At 36.4% G+C, this 19712-nt stretch overlaps 1 protein-coding gene across 9 annotated transcripts in view; it reads left to right on the top strand.

Moving 5' to 3' along the window:
- ELP4 (elongator acetyltransferase complex subunit 4) overlaps positions 1-19712 on the top strand; it is a 260264-nt gene that overhangs the window by 189635 nt on the left and 50917 nt on the right. Inside the window, exon 10 of one of the 9 annotated variants that reach the window (XM_058424536.1) lies at positions 12576-13312. The exons of the other annotated variants lie outside the window; for them this stretch is intronic. Within the exon in view, the coding sequence (XP_058280519.1) occupies positions 12576-12617 (42 nt within the window). The 3' untranslated portion in view covers positions 12618-13312. Of the gene's footprint in view, positions 1-12575; positions 13313-19712 lie in introns of those variants that run through there. 9 annotated transcript variants of the gene reach the window in all.

Raw genomic sequence — 19712 nt, 5'->3', positions numbered from 1 at the left:
AATTCTATGACAGGAGGTCCATGATTAATTGATTTTATTAAATTTTCTACTCTGTAACAACTCTCTGATCTATACATCCTGTCATTGAATATTTTTAGTATTTGAGTCAAAATCATTTGAGTGAAAGAATGTAAGTTCAAAATGGGCAATTGCTGGCATGAGGTTTACCCAAAACCAAGGGTCCTGAGTAGGAAAGCATATGCATACGACCTGGTGTCAGTTAGGAACAAATTGATGATACATCATATTACAAACTATAGATTTGAAATACTTTTAAATAGGATTTTCAATCCAAGGGTCTGTGTTTCCAAGATCAGTCTTCAGATGCTAGTTAAGTTTATGCTAAAACTGAAAAGCTGCTCCTAAGGAAGTGTAATACTTATCGACTGACCCAAGTTTCACTTATTCAGTTACTCACTATCAGGGAATTGTTAAATATGTGAAAAGGATTGTTTATTACTCTGTAATGATACCAAGTCTCGTAAAATATGATCCCTCTCCCCAAGAAAGAGTTTATCGTGGTAATTAATATACCATACCTCAGTATCTGCAGACTTGGATTTTAGTCCCAACTCTGCCATTTACTAATTGTCTGACTTAAAGAAAGTATCTTAGTTTGACTTTACATCCTTATTTCCTTATCTTGAATAAAATAAGATAATAATAAAAATACCTATTTTGTTCTAAGGATTAAATGATAAAATACACATGAATTGCTTAATACAATAACTGGCATATTTTAAATACTCAGTGTATGTTAGCCAAAACAATAATTATCATTGTTACTGCAATCTAGCTTGGGAAGTAAGATTTACAATCACAATGTGTCAAATACCAATTTAAGATAATCATAGATTAAATTATTAATTATTACTATGTATTGAGAATGCTGTAGGAAACAAGCCTTCTCTGATCATGCTATATATACAATGTACATGTGCACACCCCCTCAGCAAACTGTTTGTTGCCTTCCTTGCACTTATCACAGTCTTTAATTTTTGTTGCTAGTTTCTTATCTGTCTTCCCCACTATATTATAAGCCCTTTTTGTACTGGGGTCGTGCTTCTCTTATTCATTCTTTGCATCTCCAGCACCTACTATAGTGCCTGAAAAAGAGTAGGCACTCAATAAATATTTGTTGAATATGTGAATTAGACAAGGGGGAAATTATTGTTGGCCAGCATGATCAGAGCAACTTTGTGGAGAAGATACACTTTAAATAGATCTTGAAAAATGAACAGGATTTATATGGACAGAAAGAGGCAATAATACATTTTGAGTTGAGATTGAAGGAAGAATGATGTGTTCATAGATATGAAATAACGGCCGGGCATGGTGGCTCATGCCTGTAATCCCAACACTTTGGGAGGCCAAGGCAGGCAGATCACTTGAGGTCAGGAGTTCAAGACCAGCCTGGTCAACGTGGTGAAACCCTGTCTCCACTAAAAATACAAAAATCAGCCAGGCATTGTGGCATGTGCCTGCAGTCCCAGCTATTCTGGAGGCTGAGACAGGAGAATTGCTTGAACCTTGGAGGCAGAGGTTGCAGTGAGTCCAGATCGTGCCACTGCACTCCAGCCTAGGTGACAGAGAAAGACCCCAACTCAAAAAAAATTAAAAAAAAAGATATGAAATAACTAAAACACAATAAGTAGACATGAACAGTAAGAATCATTGAATTTCAGAGGAAAAGCGTTCATTGGCATAAATGGTCTTTGGATACCTCTTCAGCATACAGATGAGAAGAATAAGACACAGAGAGTGACATAATCAGTATTACAATCCATATCTTTTCATGTAACTATCCAAGCATGTAAGTACTATATCATGTAAGTAATAGAGCTTACAGTATAATAGGGGAGACTAGAACCCGTGACTTTAGGCTGTTGGTTCCATGAAGTAAGAAATAGATGGGGAGGTAACTATGAGCACGGAGTCTAATTAGGAAACAATTGTGACGTCCAAATCAAAACTGATTAGGGAAACGAAATATAAAGCAGGAGGAATCTTGTATTATAGTTCACTGTGCTCTTTTAGATTGGATATGAATATTTATGGTTACAGTAAATATGAGACTCTTACACTCTAACTGAAAGTCTTTTATATTATCCTTGGATGATACATAAATGTAAAAAACAAAATGTACTTTATTTTTAGAGATTCTTTATGAAAATGCAGACAGGGTCCATAAAACCTAGAGGTAATCAAAAACTTATCTGGGACACTTTTGAAAATGAAGACACTGTGTGTACCATGTGGTAGTGTTAAGTGCCCTTATAACAAATCATACATAGAAGAGCCATAGACAAATAAACGTTTCAAAAGTGGGCTGACGGCTTCTGACAGCAGTATAAAGCCATCTTTCAGAGCCAGTAATTCAGTCAGACCCATCTGAATCATTTCCTCTATAAATTGTCTTTAGTAGAAATACAAGAAAAAGCACCAGTGAACTAACAATTATCTCCTCTTTGTCATCAGAGTGGCCTAGGTTAAGAAAATGCCACCTTAAAGCTAATTTGATCTTTTAAAATTTACCTGGAATTATTCTGTTATATTTTTGGTAAAATATAGCACATTTGAATATTATATATTTTTCTTTTAAGTGTATAGATTTAGAAAGTTTATGATGATAAAGATAAATATGTACCTCTGCATTATTTTAGACTATAATTTTTAAATATTTTGACCAAGCTAACCAAATTAGTCATTTATTTAATAAACTATTAATAGTAGGTACAGCCTTAGTCTTTTTATTATTTTCCTTCTTTTCACTTTATTTAAAAAAATTACCTAATGAATTAAATCATAAACCTGCAAGTTATCAACTAGCCCATACTACAACTCCATATTAATGATGCAGCTGATGAAAATAAGTATCAATAACCTAAAGATGCATAGTGCTAGAGACAAAGGTGGCATTTTACATTTTTATTAACACTTGTAATTTTCTTCTGCTTGATTTCTTTTAGGCCAATCCCAATTTCTTCTAAACCATGGGTCAGTGAGCTCATGTTGATTCTCATATGAATGATGGGCTTGATTTTGCAAAGCTATCACCAACTACCAATACCTAGGTCTAGTTACCATCATTATGAACAACCTAGAATATAACAATACAAATTAGGATGCATTATTTCCTTTAATTTCACTAACTATGGCAATACTAGACACCAACAGAATTGTGTATGTTTGTGAAGCATTGCATTTTTAAATGTTATTAGTGTGGAAGTAACAAAATCACATAAAATTCAACGATAATACTCTGTTTTAAGTATATGTTATCTTTCCTTGTTAAATATCATTGAAATAAAAAAGAACCTGTGTTAACATAAATGTTCTTAATAAGGCAAAGTTCTGTATTTAGTAAATGATCTCTTGTAACCAGAGGTAAGTTTGAGAGCAACCAGGTTTCACCAGTGTAATACATGTCTGCAATAGTAGCTTTTCTACATCCCCCAAAATGAAAACAATATTATGTTAATAAATCCTAAGAGGCTTCCATTAGCTTGATAAATAAGTACATTTAAAATACAAGTTAAAAAGGATTTGTTTAAATACTTTAAATGTCTTTAACATACTATTCTAGTGATGTCAAATACAATTTTCATTTTTAAGAGATTTTAGTTAGAATTTAATCTTTGAAAATATTAATAACAGCTTACAGCAGGTAAGCTATAAAATAGCACTGGATGCTGTCTATTTAGTTTCTGGTTGAAAAAGCACAGCAGTACTTTAGTTCATTACCTTTGAAAAAAACAGTAACAAGATAATACAGCTGCCTCTGATTAAGATGTAAATTCTTTCTAATTAGAATGTAAATTCTTACATTTAAATGAAGACATCAATTGTCAGGATGCCATATGATATCTTATTCCACCTTGCCTGAATGAAGCCCTCACTGCTCATCTATGCCACTAAAATAGTTTTGCAATCCCTTTGTTCTCTGATTCTTGTAATATTCTCTCTTCATGTTCCCTTTTCACATTGCTTTTGTTTGTTTTCCCCCTTGCATCTGATATTGTTGTGCCTTGGGATTTTGCAGAAATTTGGAATGAAAATTGAGTTCAGTCAGTGCCAGTATTTGCTTGTGCCTCAATTACTTCTGCTGAATTTTCCTCAATGCAAATCAGGCAGGTTGCATAAAGTGATGCATGTATTTGAAATAATTAATTTTCCGTAAAATGATGGATCAAGTCCAATCAACCTTCATGAAATCTAAATAATAGAATAGAGAATTAGAAATTAATTAACATTTTGTGTTGTTAATACTTTATGGTATAATCTAGCAATGGTAAGTTTTACTGTTGATTCTAAGTTTTTCTTTATCAAGTGTTGATGAAAACCTTCTGCCTCAATCATTTCTTGCCAGAAATATGCTAACAAGGAATTCTGTATCAATAACATTGAAGCAAATATTTCAAAGTGTAATGATTATACAAACAATTGACCAGTAAGTTAAATTATTTATGCTTCTCTTTACTGAGCAATGGTAAAAGTTTTATCTTGCATAATATACTCTAATTTATAGAAATCTACTATTAATGTTGGATAAGGCCATGACCCTTTGAGCATCATATTATTATATATTTATGCCGTGTTTCCTCAACCAAAAGAGCTGTAACTTTAGAGGCAAACTCAATTCCACCAACCTTACAGTGCTAGGCAAGGAGAAACCTAGACATTGAAAGAAAGCTTTACAGATAGAAGAGTACCTACCCAAGTTTGTTGTATTTATTTTTAACTATTACAGAAAATTTCAAACATACACAAAAGTAGAGAATAATATAATAAACCCCTGTGGACCTATCAACCTTCTTCTCTCCTCAAGGAGGTAACAGGGAAACTAAACATACAAACCTGCAATGTGATGATTGGAATGCAAATAACAAACAATAATGTGCAATAGAAGCTAAAATGTAGTTAGAGAATAGGAATGCTATAAGTGCTTAGAGAAGGACAGTTTGTGCTGAATGGACAGAGAAGAGAAAGAACATGCCAAGCAGAGTAGAAATATTATAAGAGATTTAGGGGTGACCAGTGTCTGTGATGGTATAGAAAAGACCAGCACTGTATGATTAATCATAAGTTTCATTTTGGATGTAAAACTACTTAAGTCTGGTAAGATGTAGGGATTTGAGAGCCAGGCAATACATTTTAGTAACAGTTAGCTAAGGTAGTATTTCAGGCATGATAATGATAAAATGAAAAATACCTTCTTTTTGTCCAAACAAAAATCTCTCTTGTTGTAATTAAAATTATTTCCTTAGAATTGTTTTATCATGTTCACAAACAGAAGGGCATTCTAGTGACTAAAATATAAATTGTGAAGAAAAATTTTTTATTTCTAACCCAGCTAGTTAAAAGTAAATGTTAGTAATGACTCCACAATGATGATGTTTACTATATTTCATTTTACTTCTTTCAGTACAATCAAGAGAAATATCACTGTTGACTCATATTGTTACTTAAAAGTTGTTTAAAACCGTATTTATTTTTACACAATTCCAAATTTGTGGAATTTACATGCTGTACCAGTTTTCTATTGCTGCTGTGAAAAATTGCTATAATTTTAGTGGGTTGAACAATACAAATTTATTTTCTTACGATTCTGGCAGGCAGAGGTCCAAAAAGGGGTCAGTATAGCTACGTTCCTCCTGGATGGTCCAAGGAAGAAGCTATTTCCTTGCCTTTTCCAGCTTCTAGAGGTTGCCTGCATTCCTTGGCTCATGGCTTCTTTCTCTGTTTTCAAAGCGAGCAACATTGGGTTGAGTCCTTATGTTACCAACTCTCTGGTTTTTTTTTTCTGCCTCTCTCTTTCACTTTTAAGGATCCTTGTAATTACATTGGACCTACTTAAATAAACCAAGATCTTCCTATTTTAAGGTCGACCAATCAGCAACCTTAATTCGATCTTTAACCTTAATTCCTCTTTGCCATGTAAGGTAACACATTACAGGTTCCAAAGACTGTGGTGTGGACAGTTTTTGAGGACTGTTATTCTGCCTACCACACATTTCTTTCATTTTTACTCATCAGTAACCACTGTGATAGTTCATAGAGACGGAAGAACCACTTCATTGGCTCAGATGGCAACTCTTTCTCAGATTTAAAATAAACTAATATTTCTCATTTTAGCTGAATTTGAGAAAAAGAAGAAAGAGAAATTAGACTAAATGCTGTAAATTAAAATTGTACAATCAAATGTAATCAGTTTTATAAAAAATGCTTACTAAAATCAGTCTTTGTGGACATAGCCAAAAAAACTGTATTTCAAAGAAGGGAATAAGAAGCCAGAATTAGTTGATTACTTTCTATGTGACGGACACTACAATAAATATATTAAGATATTATTACCTTTTAATATTTAAACACTCTTATTATTAGCTGTATTTTCCTTTTAAAGATAAGAAGCAGAAGATGGAAAAATGTAGGTAGCTTCCCAAAAGACATGCACACAGTTACTGAGAGATTCCAATGTGTTCATGTTACAGCATGCTGAATTGTGTGAAATGTCAGTCGTATCAATGAAGAAACAATTTCTAAATATTAAGATCAGGCATGCAAAGTATTGTGGAACCAACAAGCAACTATGAGACATAATCCCTGCCTTCAAGGAGTTTGTAATCTAGTTGTAGAAATAAGGCTAAACACATAGCATAAGTGTTTTAAAGCATGAATTCTGGTGTCAGACAGCTTTAGGTTAGGATCCTTGCTCTTTTACTGCTTAATCTTTTGCTACTTTTATGTGAGCCTAGGTTTCCTTTCTTGCCTCATTGGGTTGTTACAAAGAGTAACTATACATTAAGTCACTTAGCCTAGGATCTGACACACAGAGCAAGCACTCAACAGACAGTAACTGCTTTACTATAATAAAATTCAAGCAGTACAAGGGCTGAATTAATGATTACACAGTTAAGGGATATAGGAGTTTAGCAGAAGAAGAGCTAATTGTCAAACCAGTGATTTCATGTAAAGTTAGAGATATATATTAATAGAAGGAGGTTTGTTTGTTTGTTTGTTTTTGAGACAGGGCCTCGCTGTGTCACCCAGCCTAGAGTGCAGTAGCATGATCGTAGCTCACTGCAGCCTCAAATCCCTGGGTTGTAAACCATCCTCCTGCCTCAGCCTCCCAAGTAGCTAAGACTACGGGCACACACCACCACATCCAGCTAATTTATTTATTTGGTAGAGACAGGATTTTGTTATGTTGCTCAGGATGGTGTCAAACTCCTAGCCTCAAACCATTCCCGTCTCAGCCTCCCAAAGTGCCGGGATTGCAGGCACAAGCCACCGTGCTCTGCCTAGTTCTTTATTTATGAGGATCATGAGTAGCAGTATAGTGTAGTGGTTAAGTGCACTGGATCTGGAAAAGAATATCTGCTTTTACATTCTGTCTCTTTACTAATTTGTCTATGCCTCAGTTTTCTCATTCCTAAAATGGGGATAAATATAGTTTCTATATCATGGAGCTGATAAGATTAATATGCAAAGTGCTTAGAAGAGTATCTGGCACATAAATGCCATAGAAGTGTTATTATTAATATCAAGGAATACCGTGTGTAGCCCATCAGTGATCCATTGTAGTTGATAGTGATAGTAAGAAATAATACATGTAGTTTCAGTTTCCCATTGCAATATAGGTGATTTACATAGCTGGACAACATTACCAATAGGATAAGCATTATACAGGATATATCAAGTACTTGCAATGTACCTAGCAGTATGCTTTGGATAATACAAAATAACAAACATTCTCAATTTCTATAAACCTCCCTGCCTAGATGAGAAGACAAAACTGATAGTGAATGAAATAGAGATTAATTAAGTGCTAAAATGAGGGTAAATTGATGCCAAGTGCAGTAAGAATTCAGAGAAAAGAGAAATCTTTATGGATCATATTACATTACTAGAAAAAATAGGACTTGAACTAGGCCTGGAATAATGGATGAGATTCTATTGACCGGTGAGAAGATAATGAACAGTTCTAAATATAAGAAATTGCTCAAACCAGGAGTCTTATGCATCTTTTATTCTAAACTTTCCCCGCAACTTGTTAATTTGGCAGCAGGAAAAAAAAATGAAATGAGATGGCCACAAATGCCGTAAGCCTGAGGAATCATAGATAAATGAAGGAATTGAAAGGATTTAAGAACAAGGAGTCTGTGGATAGAATTTGAGAGTTCCAGGAACTTGGATTGAAGAGAAATGTACATGTTTATTTTTACTAGCCTCCCACTGAAACGTAACCTTTTCTTAGTTATAAATATAGGCAACAAACCACAGTCGCATTAGCAGTAACTGTCACTATCAACAGAAATCATAGACTTTTTCATATATTTATTGCAGTCTCAAAGTATTACTTACCTCGTTTGTAATATATTAGTATCAGGCCCACTGCTATTCTTGTTATTCAATGGTTAATAAAAATGTGCAGATAGATGGTTATATAAAAAATGAATTTATGGCCAGGCACAATGGCTCACACCTGTAATCCCAGCACTTTGGGAGGCCGAGGCGGGCGGATCACAAGGTCAGGAGTTCAGGACCAGCCTGGCCAATATGGTGAAACCTCATCTCTGCTAAAAATACAAAAATTAGCTGGGTGTGGTGGCGCATGCCTATAGTCCCAGCTACTTGGGAGGCTGAGGCAACAAAATCGCTTGAACCCAGGAGGCGGAGGTTGCAATGAGCCGAGATTGCGCCACTGCACTCCAACCTGGGAAACAGAGTGATGCTGTGTCTCAAAAAAAAAAAAAAAAAAAGAGAGAGAGAATTTATTATTTGATAACATTTCAGTGAAGTTTATTTCCTTTGTAATTTAGTGTATTTTATTTTATACATTTAAAATCATTATTCTGAAAAAATGACATCATCATAGTGCTTCTATTTGTGGACCTGGGAATATATTAGTTTTTTGATAACCACATCCATAGTTGACTCATATTGAGCTTACAATCAACTACGCGCCACCGTTTCTTTAATGGACCCGGGGTCTCACTATGTTGCACAGGCTGGTCTCAAACTCCTCAACTCAAGTGATCCACCTGCCTCAGCCTCCCAAAGTGCTGGGATTACAGACGTGAGCCACTGAGCCCAGCCCCTAAAACCCTCTTTTCATATGTGCTACTTTAGGCTATGTTTATTTCTGAATATAGGCAAATAGCGTTACTATCAAACCAGTAGCTGGAACTGACAAACATGAAATTCTTAGAGCAGTACTTTATAAAATTTCTACCTACCTAAATATAGACCTTAATATTAACCAACTGAGGTGTTATCTTGCAAGATATTTTCTATATGCAGATATACCTGCCCAAGAAAAATTATATTTCTTTTTAAAACAGTGGTGCTTTCTGGTTTGCTTTGCAGAATGAGGAGTAAAAAAGGGCTATTCTGGTGATTATGCTGTGTATTAAACCACCCCAAAACATAGTTATGGAAAACACTCATTACATTCAAGACTTTTGTGGGTCAGGAACTTGTATAGGGAACAGCAGGCATGCTCGTTGGATGCACTATTCCATGGTACCTAGGTACTCAATTGGAAAAATGTGATGGCTACAGTTTGGAATCAACTAGGAGTGTCTTCACTGACCTATGTAATGGTTGATGCTGACTGTCCACTGGGACCTCAACTGGAGCTGTCTTCTGGAGCACCTGTGTGTAGCCTTTGCATGTGGCCTGGACTTCCTCACAGCATGGTGGTCGCTTCTTATATGATGGTCAAACTGCTTAGATGGCAGCTTAGGCTCCAAAAGCTAGTGTCATAGTAAATAAGATGCATTGCCTTTTATGACTTATCTCAAAACTGACAAAGCTATCACATCTGCCACACTTTATGGATTAGAACAATAACAAGTTCACTCAGATTCAAGGGGAGAAAAATTAAGCCCTGACACTTAATTGTGGAGGAGCAAGGTCACAGTGTACAAGAGTATATGCAATGGGTGATGCTGTACAGTTATATTTGGAAAATACAGCCTGGGCACAGTGGCTCACACCTGTAATCCTAGTACTTTGGGAGAGCAAGGTGGGAGGATCACTTGAGCCCAGGAGTTGGAGACCAGCCTGGGCAACATATTGGGACCTCGTCTCTACACATAATTTAAAAATTAGCCAGGTGTGGTGGTGTGTGCCTGTGGTCCCAGCTACTCTGAGAGGCTGAGGGGAGGATCTCCTGAGCCCGAGAGGTTGAGACTACAGTGAGGCATGTTGCAGCACTGCAACACTCTAGCCTGGGTGACAGAGCAAGACCCTGAAAAAGAAAAAAAAAAAAACAAAAAAGGAAATAAAATCTGTACCTGTAAATAGGCATAAAACTGTGGTAGTTTAAAGTATGTGGATCCATGGCATGCAGTGGCAGAGTTTTTGTGGAATGGTTATAGATGAAACATCATTTGTCTTAATGGCTCAGATTTGAAGTTGAGGTTTATAATTATGTTTTTATCATTCTAATAATGAAATTTCTCATTTTATTAGGGTTGGAGGAAGAGTCTGTGGTCTTTTCCAAACTTGAAGATTTGATTTTTTCCAAAACTTGTAGCTTTGTGTTTATCAGCAGATCTGAAAACCACAAGTATTATCTGATACATACAATAATGACAGAAGAAAAAAATGTTCTATGTTTTCTTCACTAAAAGTTTTTATGTAAAAAAGAAATATAGGGCGAATTATATAGCATATGAATTATATCTCATTAAACCTATTTTTTAAAAAGAACCATAAACAAATACTGACTTTTCACTAATGCTATGCATGCTAAAGTGGTTAGGGGTAAAGTATACTGATGTCTGCAACTTTCTTTGAAATTCACCACAAATTAGAGACTGGTGAATGTGGATAGATCTTTAGAGAGGTGAAAAAGCAAGTGTAGAGAACAGTTACTTATACAACCTAAGTGATGTGTAAATGCATATTCTCTTATATCTGAAATTTTTCACAGTAAAATATTGGGAACAATCATAATGAGACACCACTACATAATCACTGGAATGGCCTTTTTTAAAAAAGCTTTGTTTTTTTCAAGTGTTTTTTGTGTTAAAAGCTCTGACATAGTTTTGATGAAGTGAAGTTATATTGACTACTTCATCATCTATTTTTATTCAAGCAGAAGGGAAGAGTTAGGCACAGATTCTCACCACAGTTCTGTGACTGCAGAAACCTTTAAGATAAATAATTGTAATTAACACAGCCTTGGCACTGGCAAAACAAAAACTCGGAACTTAATGTGTAAACAATATGATCTCCATTTCAAATGCTGTTTGTCCTCCTAAAATCTTACACCTCTTCTTTCTTTCTAGGCAATTACTTTTTTTTTTTTTACTTTGACCTCGACAATATGTTCCCTGTTTACATTATTCATGGAATCATGAAGGGTCACTATTGTCTGCCCAGTCCCAAGATAGTTTGGCACTTTTTCAAATTGTTTTGCTTGAATTGTAGTGAAGTGGTAACCCGCTGATGCAGGCATGCACTTCAGCACCCTTGTACTATAGTAAGGCCAAAAAAAAATAGATTAAAGGAATTAAAGTCTCTTTCAGTTGCTTAGCAAAGGAGTAGTTGGTAAGTCATAGTAAAACTTTACAACTTTTAAAGTTTTCTGGTAGAATTTGAACTCACTGAAACTTACACGTTAACTGAGAGGAGTACTAAGTAATCCGTTGAGGTTATTCCAACCAAACATTTAAAATACCCTTATTAAATGTCCACCAGTGAGTGGTACTAAGTGTGACATACTGTGCACAAGCCTTGCTCTTAAGAAACATGAACAGCATAGCTAGGAAGAAAAGTTGGAGAGGACACCAGGGCATGAGCAGATTCGCACTGCAAGATAAAGCAAAAAGAAGATAAGTGCCAAGTACCAGATGGAATGAAATCATATTCCCTTTGCTCTCTTGCCCAGCCTAAGAACACAGGCCAGGGCAGTTTGTGATCATGGTACAGAAATGGAGGCTATTGCTCAATTTGCTCACTCTGCCCCGTTGGTCAAAATTGCTATTCAAAATGTGCCTTACTCCCTATTTTGTATTTAGAGTCTTGGATTCTTATTTGAAACTTGGCAGCTTTGGAAGCTGTCTTAATATTTTGTTCTGCTTTAAGACTTTCACTGCCAAGTACATATTCAGGCTTTGTTTGCCAGTTTTTTTTGATTGTGTGGTTGAATGCCATCCCTGGAAAGATGTACTTTTGAGCTAGTATGAAGTCAATGAGCTGCCTTCAGCATTCATGAGGAGGTTCTGAAGTTTCTGTTTCAAGGCTTTTGACATGTCAGCATGTGTAAATCTAGTCTGATGCCAAGATGCCTTATGCCATTAGGTTCCTTTTGATTTTGATATGCATGATTTTCCTTGTGGATATTAACCTGTTGCCATTAAAAGAAACAGAAAATTATAAGATCATGTACTATAACATAGGTTCTAGCCACAAATAACATTAGTACTGTATCACAACACTGATTTTGGTTTGTTAGAATTTTTAACTGTCTTGGCTTTTTTTTTTTTAATATGTTTTCTAAAACTGTGTATTCAACTCCTGATTTTTCATTCAACCCATGATGATGCTTCCTGACTGCTCAGCTGGAATCTGGATTTGCCTTCTTTCATTCAGCACACTTCTGAAGCAGTGGCAGGTCTTGTGGGGAATTTTGGGGGTAGCAGATTCAAATTTGGCAGGACCCTGGGGACATTAATCAATTGGAAAATATAAATGAGCAAATCATTTCTCAGATAAAATGGTTCAATTAAAAATGATATTGAACTCAAAAAACCAAAACATTACCAAACTAAAAATGTGTACAATTCATAGGCTCCACGATACATTTATTTTGTTTTTATGTGCTTTTCAGGCTTGATCTTACCATCTTTATAATTTAAATAATTGGCAATAACTTATAACTTGTTGTAACGATAATGAGTTCACCTTTACTACTTACTCCCTGACTGATGCTGTGGCCCTCTCCAGTGCCTTCCTCACTTTCATTGTGTACCCACAGCAGCCTAATACACAGCCCTGTGGCCAGCAGCTTGCACAATATTTGTTGTGGAAAATACTGATTGATATTTTGGGTGAAAAATTGTAACTTAATGGTACTTTATATCATTATTAAGCATACATAATATTTCAAATATTAAATAATGGCAATGTTCCTCAGATAAAAACACGTCTATCCAACCTGGCCATTGGAAGTAAGAGAAAACTTCCCACAGAAAACTCTTAACGTATTATTTTTGTTGCTGTTGTTGTCTGTTTTCAATGTTTATTCTTTTGTCCAAAACACAAATGATTAAGACTTGAGAATTCAGGAAGGAGGAGGCAGTACTTAATTTCCACTATATGGAATAAAGAAAATAGTAATCTTGGAAATACTGAGCTAGTATGAGTTTTTTAAATTAGTTATACATTTTAAAATTTATATATGATGCTTACAATTGACGTTGTCTATATTCAGATAGTTTAATAATCCTAGTAAAAGTTGTAAAACCCTTCTGTGGAAGAAAGTAAGCCTTGCAGACAGAATGACTACATAATTTGCAGGGCCCAGTGAAAATGAAAATGTAGGTCCTGTGGTTCAAAAAACCAGAAAACTTACCATTAAAAATACTAAAATATGAACTTTTTCCCTTTCTCCCAAGGTGTCTCTTTCTCTCTCTCTCTCTGTCTCTCTCTCTTTCTCTCTCTCTCTCTCTCTTTCTCTCTCTCCCTTTCTCTACCTGTATCACTGTATTTATTTGCTAATTAAGGTCGTGCTCCTTCGGGCACAGGGACACTCAGCACAGACTTCACAGGACCCTGTGGGTCTCACCCCACAACTTGGGACACAAGCAGCCCATTAGGTATCAGGTTTTTGCTCTTGCCAGCCACTGAGCTAATGGGCTGTGGTCACCAGAAGTGGGGAAGTCGAGCCAGGCATCACCCTCTGACAGGCCCGCTGCCCCAGCCTTCTCTGGATGGCTTTTGCAGCCTCCATGCTGGAATGTGGTAGGTACCTGGATGAGAGGTGGCAAGAAGCTTACCCCTGCCCAGTCACCCACTAAAGTCCTGAGGCACTGCCAATTTAGGGCAGGACAGCTGTCTCCATGTCCCATCTCAAGATGCCGTGGGTCAACCCTAACCCTTTTTACACCCTCATCCAGGCCCTGAATAAGGCAGAAAGCGATAGCAGTCACTAGTCACTAAGGAAGGAGAAAGGAGACTGGGAGTCCTGTGAGGGCTGAAGCCCCAGCGTATGGCAGAGCAGGTATGGACTACCCATCCTAGAGGCCAGGGGACAGGGACTGCATAGTAGCCAACACCACCCCACCCCGGCCACCCACTCCCCCAGGTCCACACGTACTTCATTGTTCCCACAAACTTCACTTACAAAACATAAATTCAATAATGAAATCATTAGGAATTTCATGACAGCAAACACAGAACATTAAACCCCAAACACAGGACCCTTCAAAGCACAGTTTTCTGTGTGATGCCAAAGAAGCTGGACCCACCTGCTGGATAGACCCAATCTACTTACAATAAAATAATGGCTAACATGTATTATGCCAGACATTGTTCTAAGCACTTTACATGTATTAACTCATTAATCCTCAAAGACCTTAATGTATATGCCATCATTATCCCCATTTTACAACTGAAGTAACTGATACCCAAGATCACTGTGTGGTAAAGGGCACATGGAGGATTCAAACCCTGACAGTCCGCCTCCAAAAGATTCTTATAGGAGAACTGAAAAAGGAGCAAATAACTTATTTATGCACTGAAAAAGCAGATCACATTTATAAACGCTGTACAGTGTTCGAGGCTTTGTCTTAAAGCAAATTTCTAGAAGATAAAATCCTAATTGGTTGCAGGTACCTTGAGTGAATAGGCTGTCTCCTTCATCTAGTTAGAACACCAAATGCAACTATAAAATAAATAGGGTTGTCTATGTCAAAGGCCTGGAGATATTAAATGTAAAGCAAAGGGGATTTGTGGATACTCCAAAAATTGCGACATTTTAAAACTTTCTATAGATGGCTACTCTAACCCTCACCTTTACCCCCACATTGCCCAGCCTGAGGTTATGTAGCTAATTAATGACAGAACTGGGTTTCACATCAGTTTGTCCTGGTCAAGGAAGTGGAAAGGAAGTTACCAGGCCCCTCTTACATTGTTAGTGCATGCTTAGGCCCCTCGAGAAGACTGAACTGGGAAGAGAAAGGATGTGGGAAGAAAGGGCGTGTCAACCAACATCTTACTGCTGGCTTTATTTTCTTCTTGTCTCCCTGATCAAAGGTGATTTCATGTTTCTTTATATAAAAACTAACATTGACTGCAACCTTTTCATTTTAATCGTAGTTGTAATTATGAAATCACTGTTTTAATTGAAACTGCTGTTATAAAATATTAACTAATTATAATGGAGGCATTGCTGGACCAACTTGTCTAAAGCCATGTCTCCAAAATAGAAGAATTTAAAGATAATAAGCAGTGTAATTCCTTGACACCAGTGCCTTCAAATCACCAACAAGACAGATCCTAATAACTCTCATTAACTTTATTTGTGGATTTGCAAGTGACCAGGCCAGAGGCCATGACTTACTTCTTCCACAGTCTTTCTTTCACTCCAGAGTGTAGGATGTCACAATACAAAAGCATGAAATAAGAGCCATGGCCAACATGTTTAACCAGTTTATTGAGGCATCTCAACTCAGGAAGCATACACATTAAACAGTTTGATTTGTTCTTATTGTGGCTTTCAAGTGTGCTTTGTAAAATCTTTTCCTGTCCCTTACATATATCTTTGTGTTATTCTGCAGCTTTGGGGTCACTTGTTTATTAAAATTCAGTGTTGTTTAAAATTTTAATCTCAAATTTTTCCCAATGCAGACTTCAACGAGGATCCTCACTATTTGAGATGTTGAAGGAATTAGAGAGCAGAATCTGGTTCAAAGATTGTGATTCTCCCTCGTCTTTGCAAGACCTGGTTCCTCCAATTTGTTGGGCCAGGGGAAAAAGAGTGGGAATAGGCATATGTTTCTTTACACAGCTGCTCTCTCAAGAGTCTTCTGTTCATTGTGACTGCTTCTCTGACTACCTCTGAGGCAGGAATCCAAATGCTGGCCTTTTCACGGGCTAGATGTTTGAGTTTTTCGGAGGCCCTGTGAGGCATCCACATCATACTTTCTGGTGTCAGGGTACAGCAATTGTTCCATCTCCTCCCCTTCCCACAGTGGTGTGCCTCACCAGCCTCTTGCTGATGGATTCCCCTTGCCAGGCAGGTCATCATCTTGGGTAGAACACTAGCAAGGTGACTCAAGTGAAACTCATCCTGCTTGTCCCACAGGAATTTCCTACATACTTGCCAGGCCAGACCATGGTCATGCAGGCCGCTCCACCACCACCCCTTCCCTCTGCCCTGCCATTTCTCTCTAGTTCTCCCTGCCTTGCTTGACAGGAAACAGGGACATATAAGCACATTCTCTACCTAGACTGATGTTCACTGGGGAATGGAGTGCCAATCTTTTCATCTTGCAAGCTTGGCCAGACTTTGAGTTTGTCTGTTGGAGCCCCACCCAGCACTTTTGAAACCAGCCTCACAGAATAAAATCTTTTCACCACAAGCACTGTATTTCCCACACAGACAAGTTACCTCATAATTCTTGCCATTCCTTCCCGAAACTTCTTAAGTTGGAGCCATGGCTGTGGTAGTGAGTACACCTCTTCCACTCTTAGAGGGTATCTGGGTCCAATTGCTGAAGCCTCACACTGGGCATTGCTTAGTCCCTATTGTTGCCAGGGATGGATGGGTCCATCCTGTAAGCAACTACTCCCCATGCCGTTATATTTATATGCTGATAGGAGTAATTTTGATGCAGCGTCAAGTTCTTGAGAAATTCTTGACACACAGTAAAAAAAATTTGTAAATGTCAGTTTCCTTACCTTTTCAGAAAAGGCTAAGATTTTAAGAATGCTTAACAAAGGAGGGTGGTATATCAGATAGACTTTGGCAAAATGAATAGGATTGAGGAAAGATATCTCAAAGGAGAATGTAAACAGCGGTTGAGATCTGGAAAACTGAGGAACAGATTTGGGGAAAGTGAGTAAGCTTTTTTTCTAATGGAAATACAGGATATAAGATCAGAAAAGCAGGCTGGGAACATCAGATCAAGGGGTTATCAAGGACAGAATTGAAGACTATAAACATGAGTACAGTAGAAAGGCTTTTCAGCAGAGTGACCTGTGGGAAATGGAAATTTGGGGAAGTTCACTATTAAACAAGGTACAGAAGAGGGTGGAGGAAAGGAGACCAGGGAACTGGTATTATAGCAATTTAAAAAGGAAGAAATAAAGGGGCAAGCATACAGGGGAACACATGAAAAGGGAGACTGTAAGCAATATTGGGATCATTTGTGATTTTTGGTAACTAATCTTACAGAAGAGGATATGCCAGCATGTTCCAAATGCGTGCTGTGTAACGCTAATTCTATCAGATGCTACAAATCAACAGAAAATTCTCTGGTCAAATATGCTGAGGAAATTCAGCATAATATGGTCTCTACTTAAAATCTGTAAAGTAACATAGAAATCCTAATGAAGGGGCAGTGGCCAAAAAGAAAAAAAAAGAGAATCCTAATGGAAAAGAAAACACCACATTACCTTGTTTAGCCCAGTATTTTTAACAATTATTTGATTATAGAACCTTCTTTTATGTAAGTCCTATCATACGGTACCAGTGTTCCAAGAAATACACTTGGGGAACCACTGGATTATATTATACAATGTGAATTGATTGATGTATTGGTTTGCATGTTAATATTATGTTTTTCTGTAATAATAAACAGAAACATAATTTATAATGAACTCTGTTTCTGAGTAGGAAATAGTTCTTGAACTGCCTAAGCTTGAGCTATATCTTTTAACACTTGGCCTTTTCTCATTTTCAAAATGAAATATATTTTTATAATAAAAGGCCAAGAATAAGTAGCTCAAATTTCATAATTTTATAGTCATCTCTGGGAATGTAGCCTTAAGAAACATCACTATCTATGAACAGTATCAGTGTCCTCAGCTTTGGGCTCAAAAGAAAAAGAACTTTATTTTTACAGTTTTTTTTTTAACTTTAAAGTGAACACATGTAGAGTTTTTATTTGGGAGACTAATGAGGAAAACCGTGTCTCATTTGTTATATTGCTTCACGTGATAACTGCTAACTAAAAGTGTGTTTGATTATGAAAGGAGAGTAGACATTAACTATTTTTTATACATAAAAAATTTGAGATCTTGATTTATTGGCTCAAACTAGCTAGTTTATGGGAGAAGGAGGACTTGGGAGAATCAGATCTCATGTTCTTCCTAATATAGCACTTCTCCTTAAAGAATAAAAGATAAGGTTACCACTTTTATTGAATGTCAAAAGGACATTTTCTTTGTTTGTAAATTATTCCAAACTGCTAAGAGGGCCTAGCCACAGAAGCTGCTGTGTTCACTTACTTTTGGATATGACTCCCTCCCTTCCACACATTTATTAATGTCAGTGAACATAGTAAATGTATCTATCTTGTCTTTGTACTTTTCACTGTATCCACTAAAGAATATCAAAGACTAGTAAGCTCTGTTGGTGAAGGCAGCAAATATGCCTATTATCTATTATTATTGTTTCACATAATAACTGCTTGAATAATGAAGAATTATTGAATAATGAAGAAACTGAGACTCAGAAAGGTAGTAACTTACCACAGTCATAGGACAGGTTGATGACAGAAAGAGCATGTATCTTCAGCTTCTTTGTAGCACAAACACTGCATAGCATCAAGCATTCAGAATAGATACTCTAAGTGCACATCTACTGAATAGCAGATTTGTTGGCAGAGATGCTAAGCAGTATCTTACGCATAGACCTACAAGTATGTTTTTCAATTTAAAGAGGCTCATCTATCTCAAAAATAAAGTGCCTGTTACTTTACATCAAGCATGAAATATTGCCATTATATTATTTCTCAAAAAAGGATATAAACAAAACTTATAAGAGAAATAACCTCCAACAATAGAATAAAGATGATTATAGGTTTTAAAAGCTATTTGCTTTATATCATTAATAAGGATATGCTAGGTTGAAGAATACATAATCTACTGAAGGGTTGTTACCTCAGAGGATGGAACTAGGGAATTAAGAATAGGAAGGGCATTTTTAGTTTTTCTTGTATACATATATTATTTTACATTATATTTATTATAAGCATATATTGCTGTTATAATTTTTTCAAAGTTCATAAAAATGTCCTTTAAAGAATAAAAGCATGTCATTAACTTGGTAGACATTTATGTTTTTGTCAAAAAATTAAGTATTTCAAGTATATAGATACTGTTAGAAGGCTTCCGTGTACCTAGTACCCTAATTGTGACAAACATAAATGTTTTAGGGAAGTAAAATTTTTAAAAAGTAATACCCCGAACTTACCCAGCTAACCAATAGTAAGTATGAGTTCTTAGGCTTTCCTGTCTGGATCTGTATAGACATACAAAGTAGCATATGCTGCAAAAGCTCTAAGTCTTTGCAGCAGTGCTCTGCTGAAAAACAATTGTAACCATTGGTTGCTGGGCAATGGACAACACAGCAAACCCAGCTCCCTTCACTTCAACGTTTATTTATCTGGATTAATGATGTAGATCATCATAAACAAACAAGATATTTGTTATATAAATAGGATGGCTAATGCATTTCAGGAAATTTTAAG

This window comes from Hylobates moloch, unplaced genomic scaffold (genome assembly GCF_009828535.3).
Source record: "Hylobates moloch isolate HMO894 unplaced genomic scaffold, HMol_V3 SCAFFOLD_11, whole genome shotgun sequence".
Classification (NCBI taxonomy): Eukaryota; Metazoa; Chordata; class Mammalia; order Primates; family Hylobatidae; genus Hylobates; species Hylobates moloch.
This window is presented reverse-complemented; position numbering and strand designations above follow the sequence as displayed.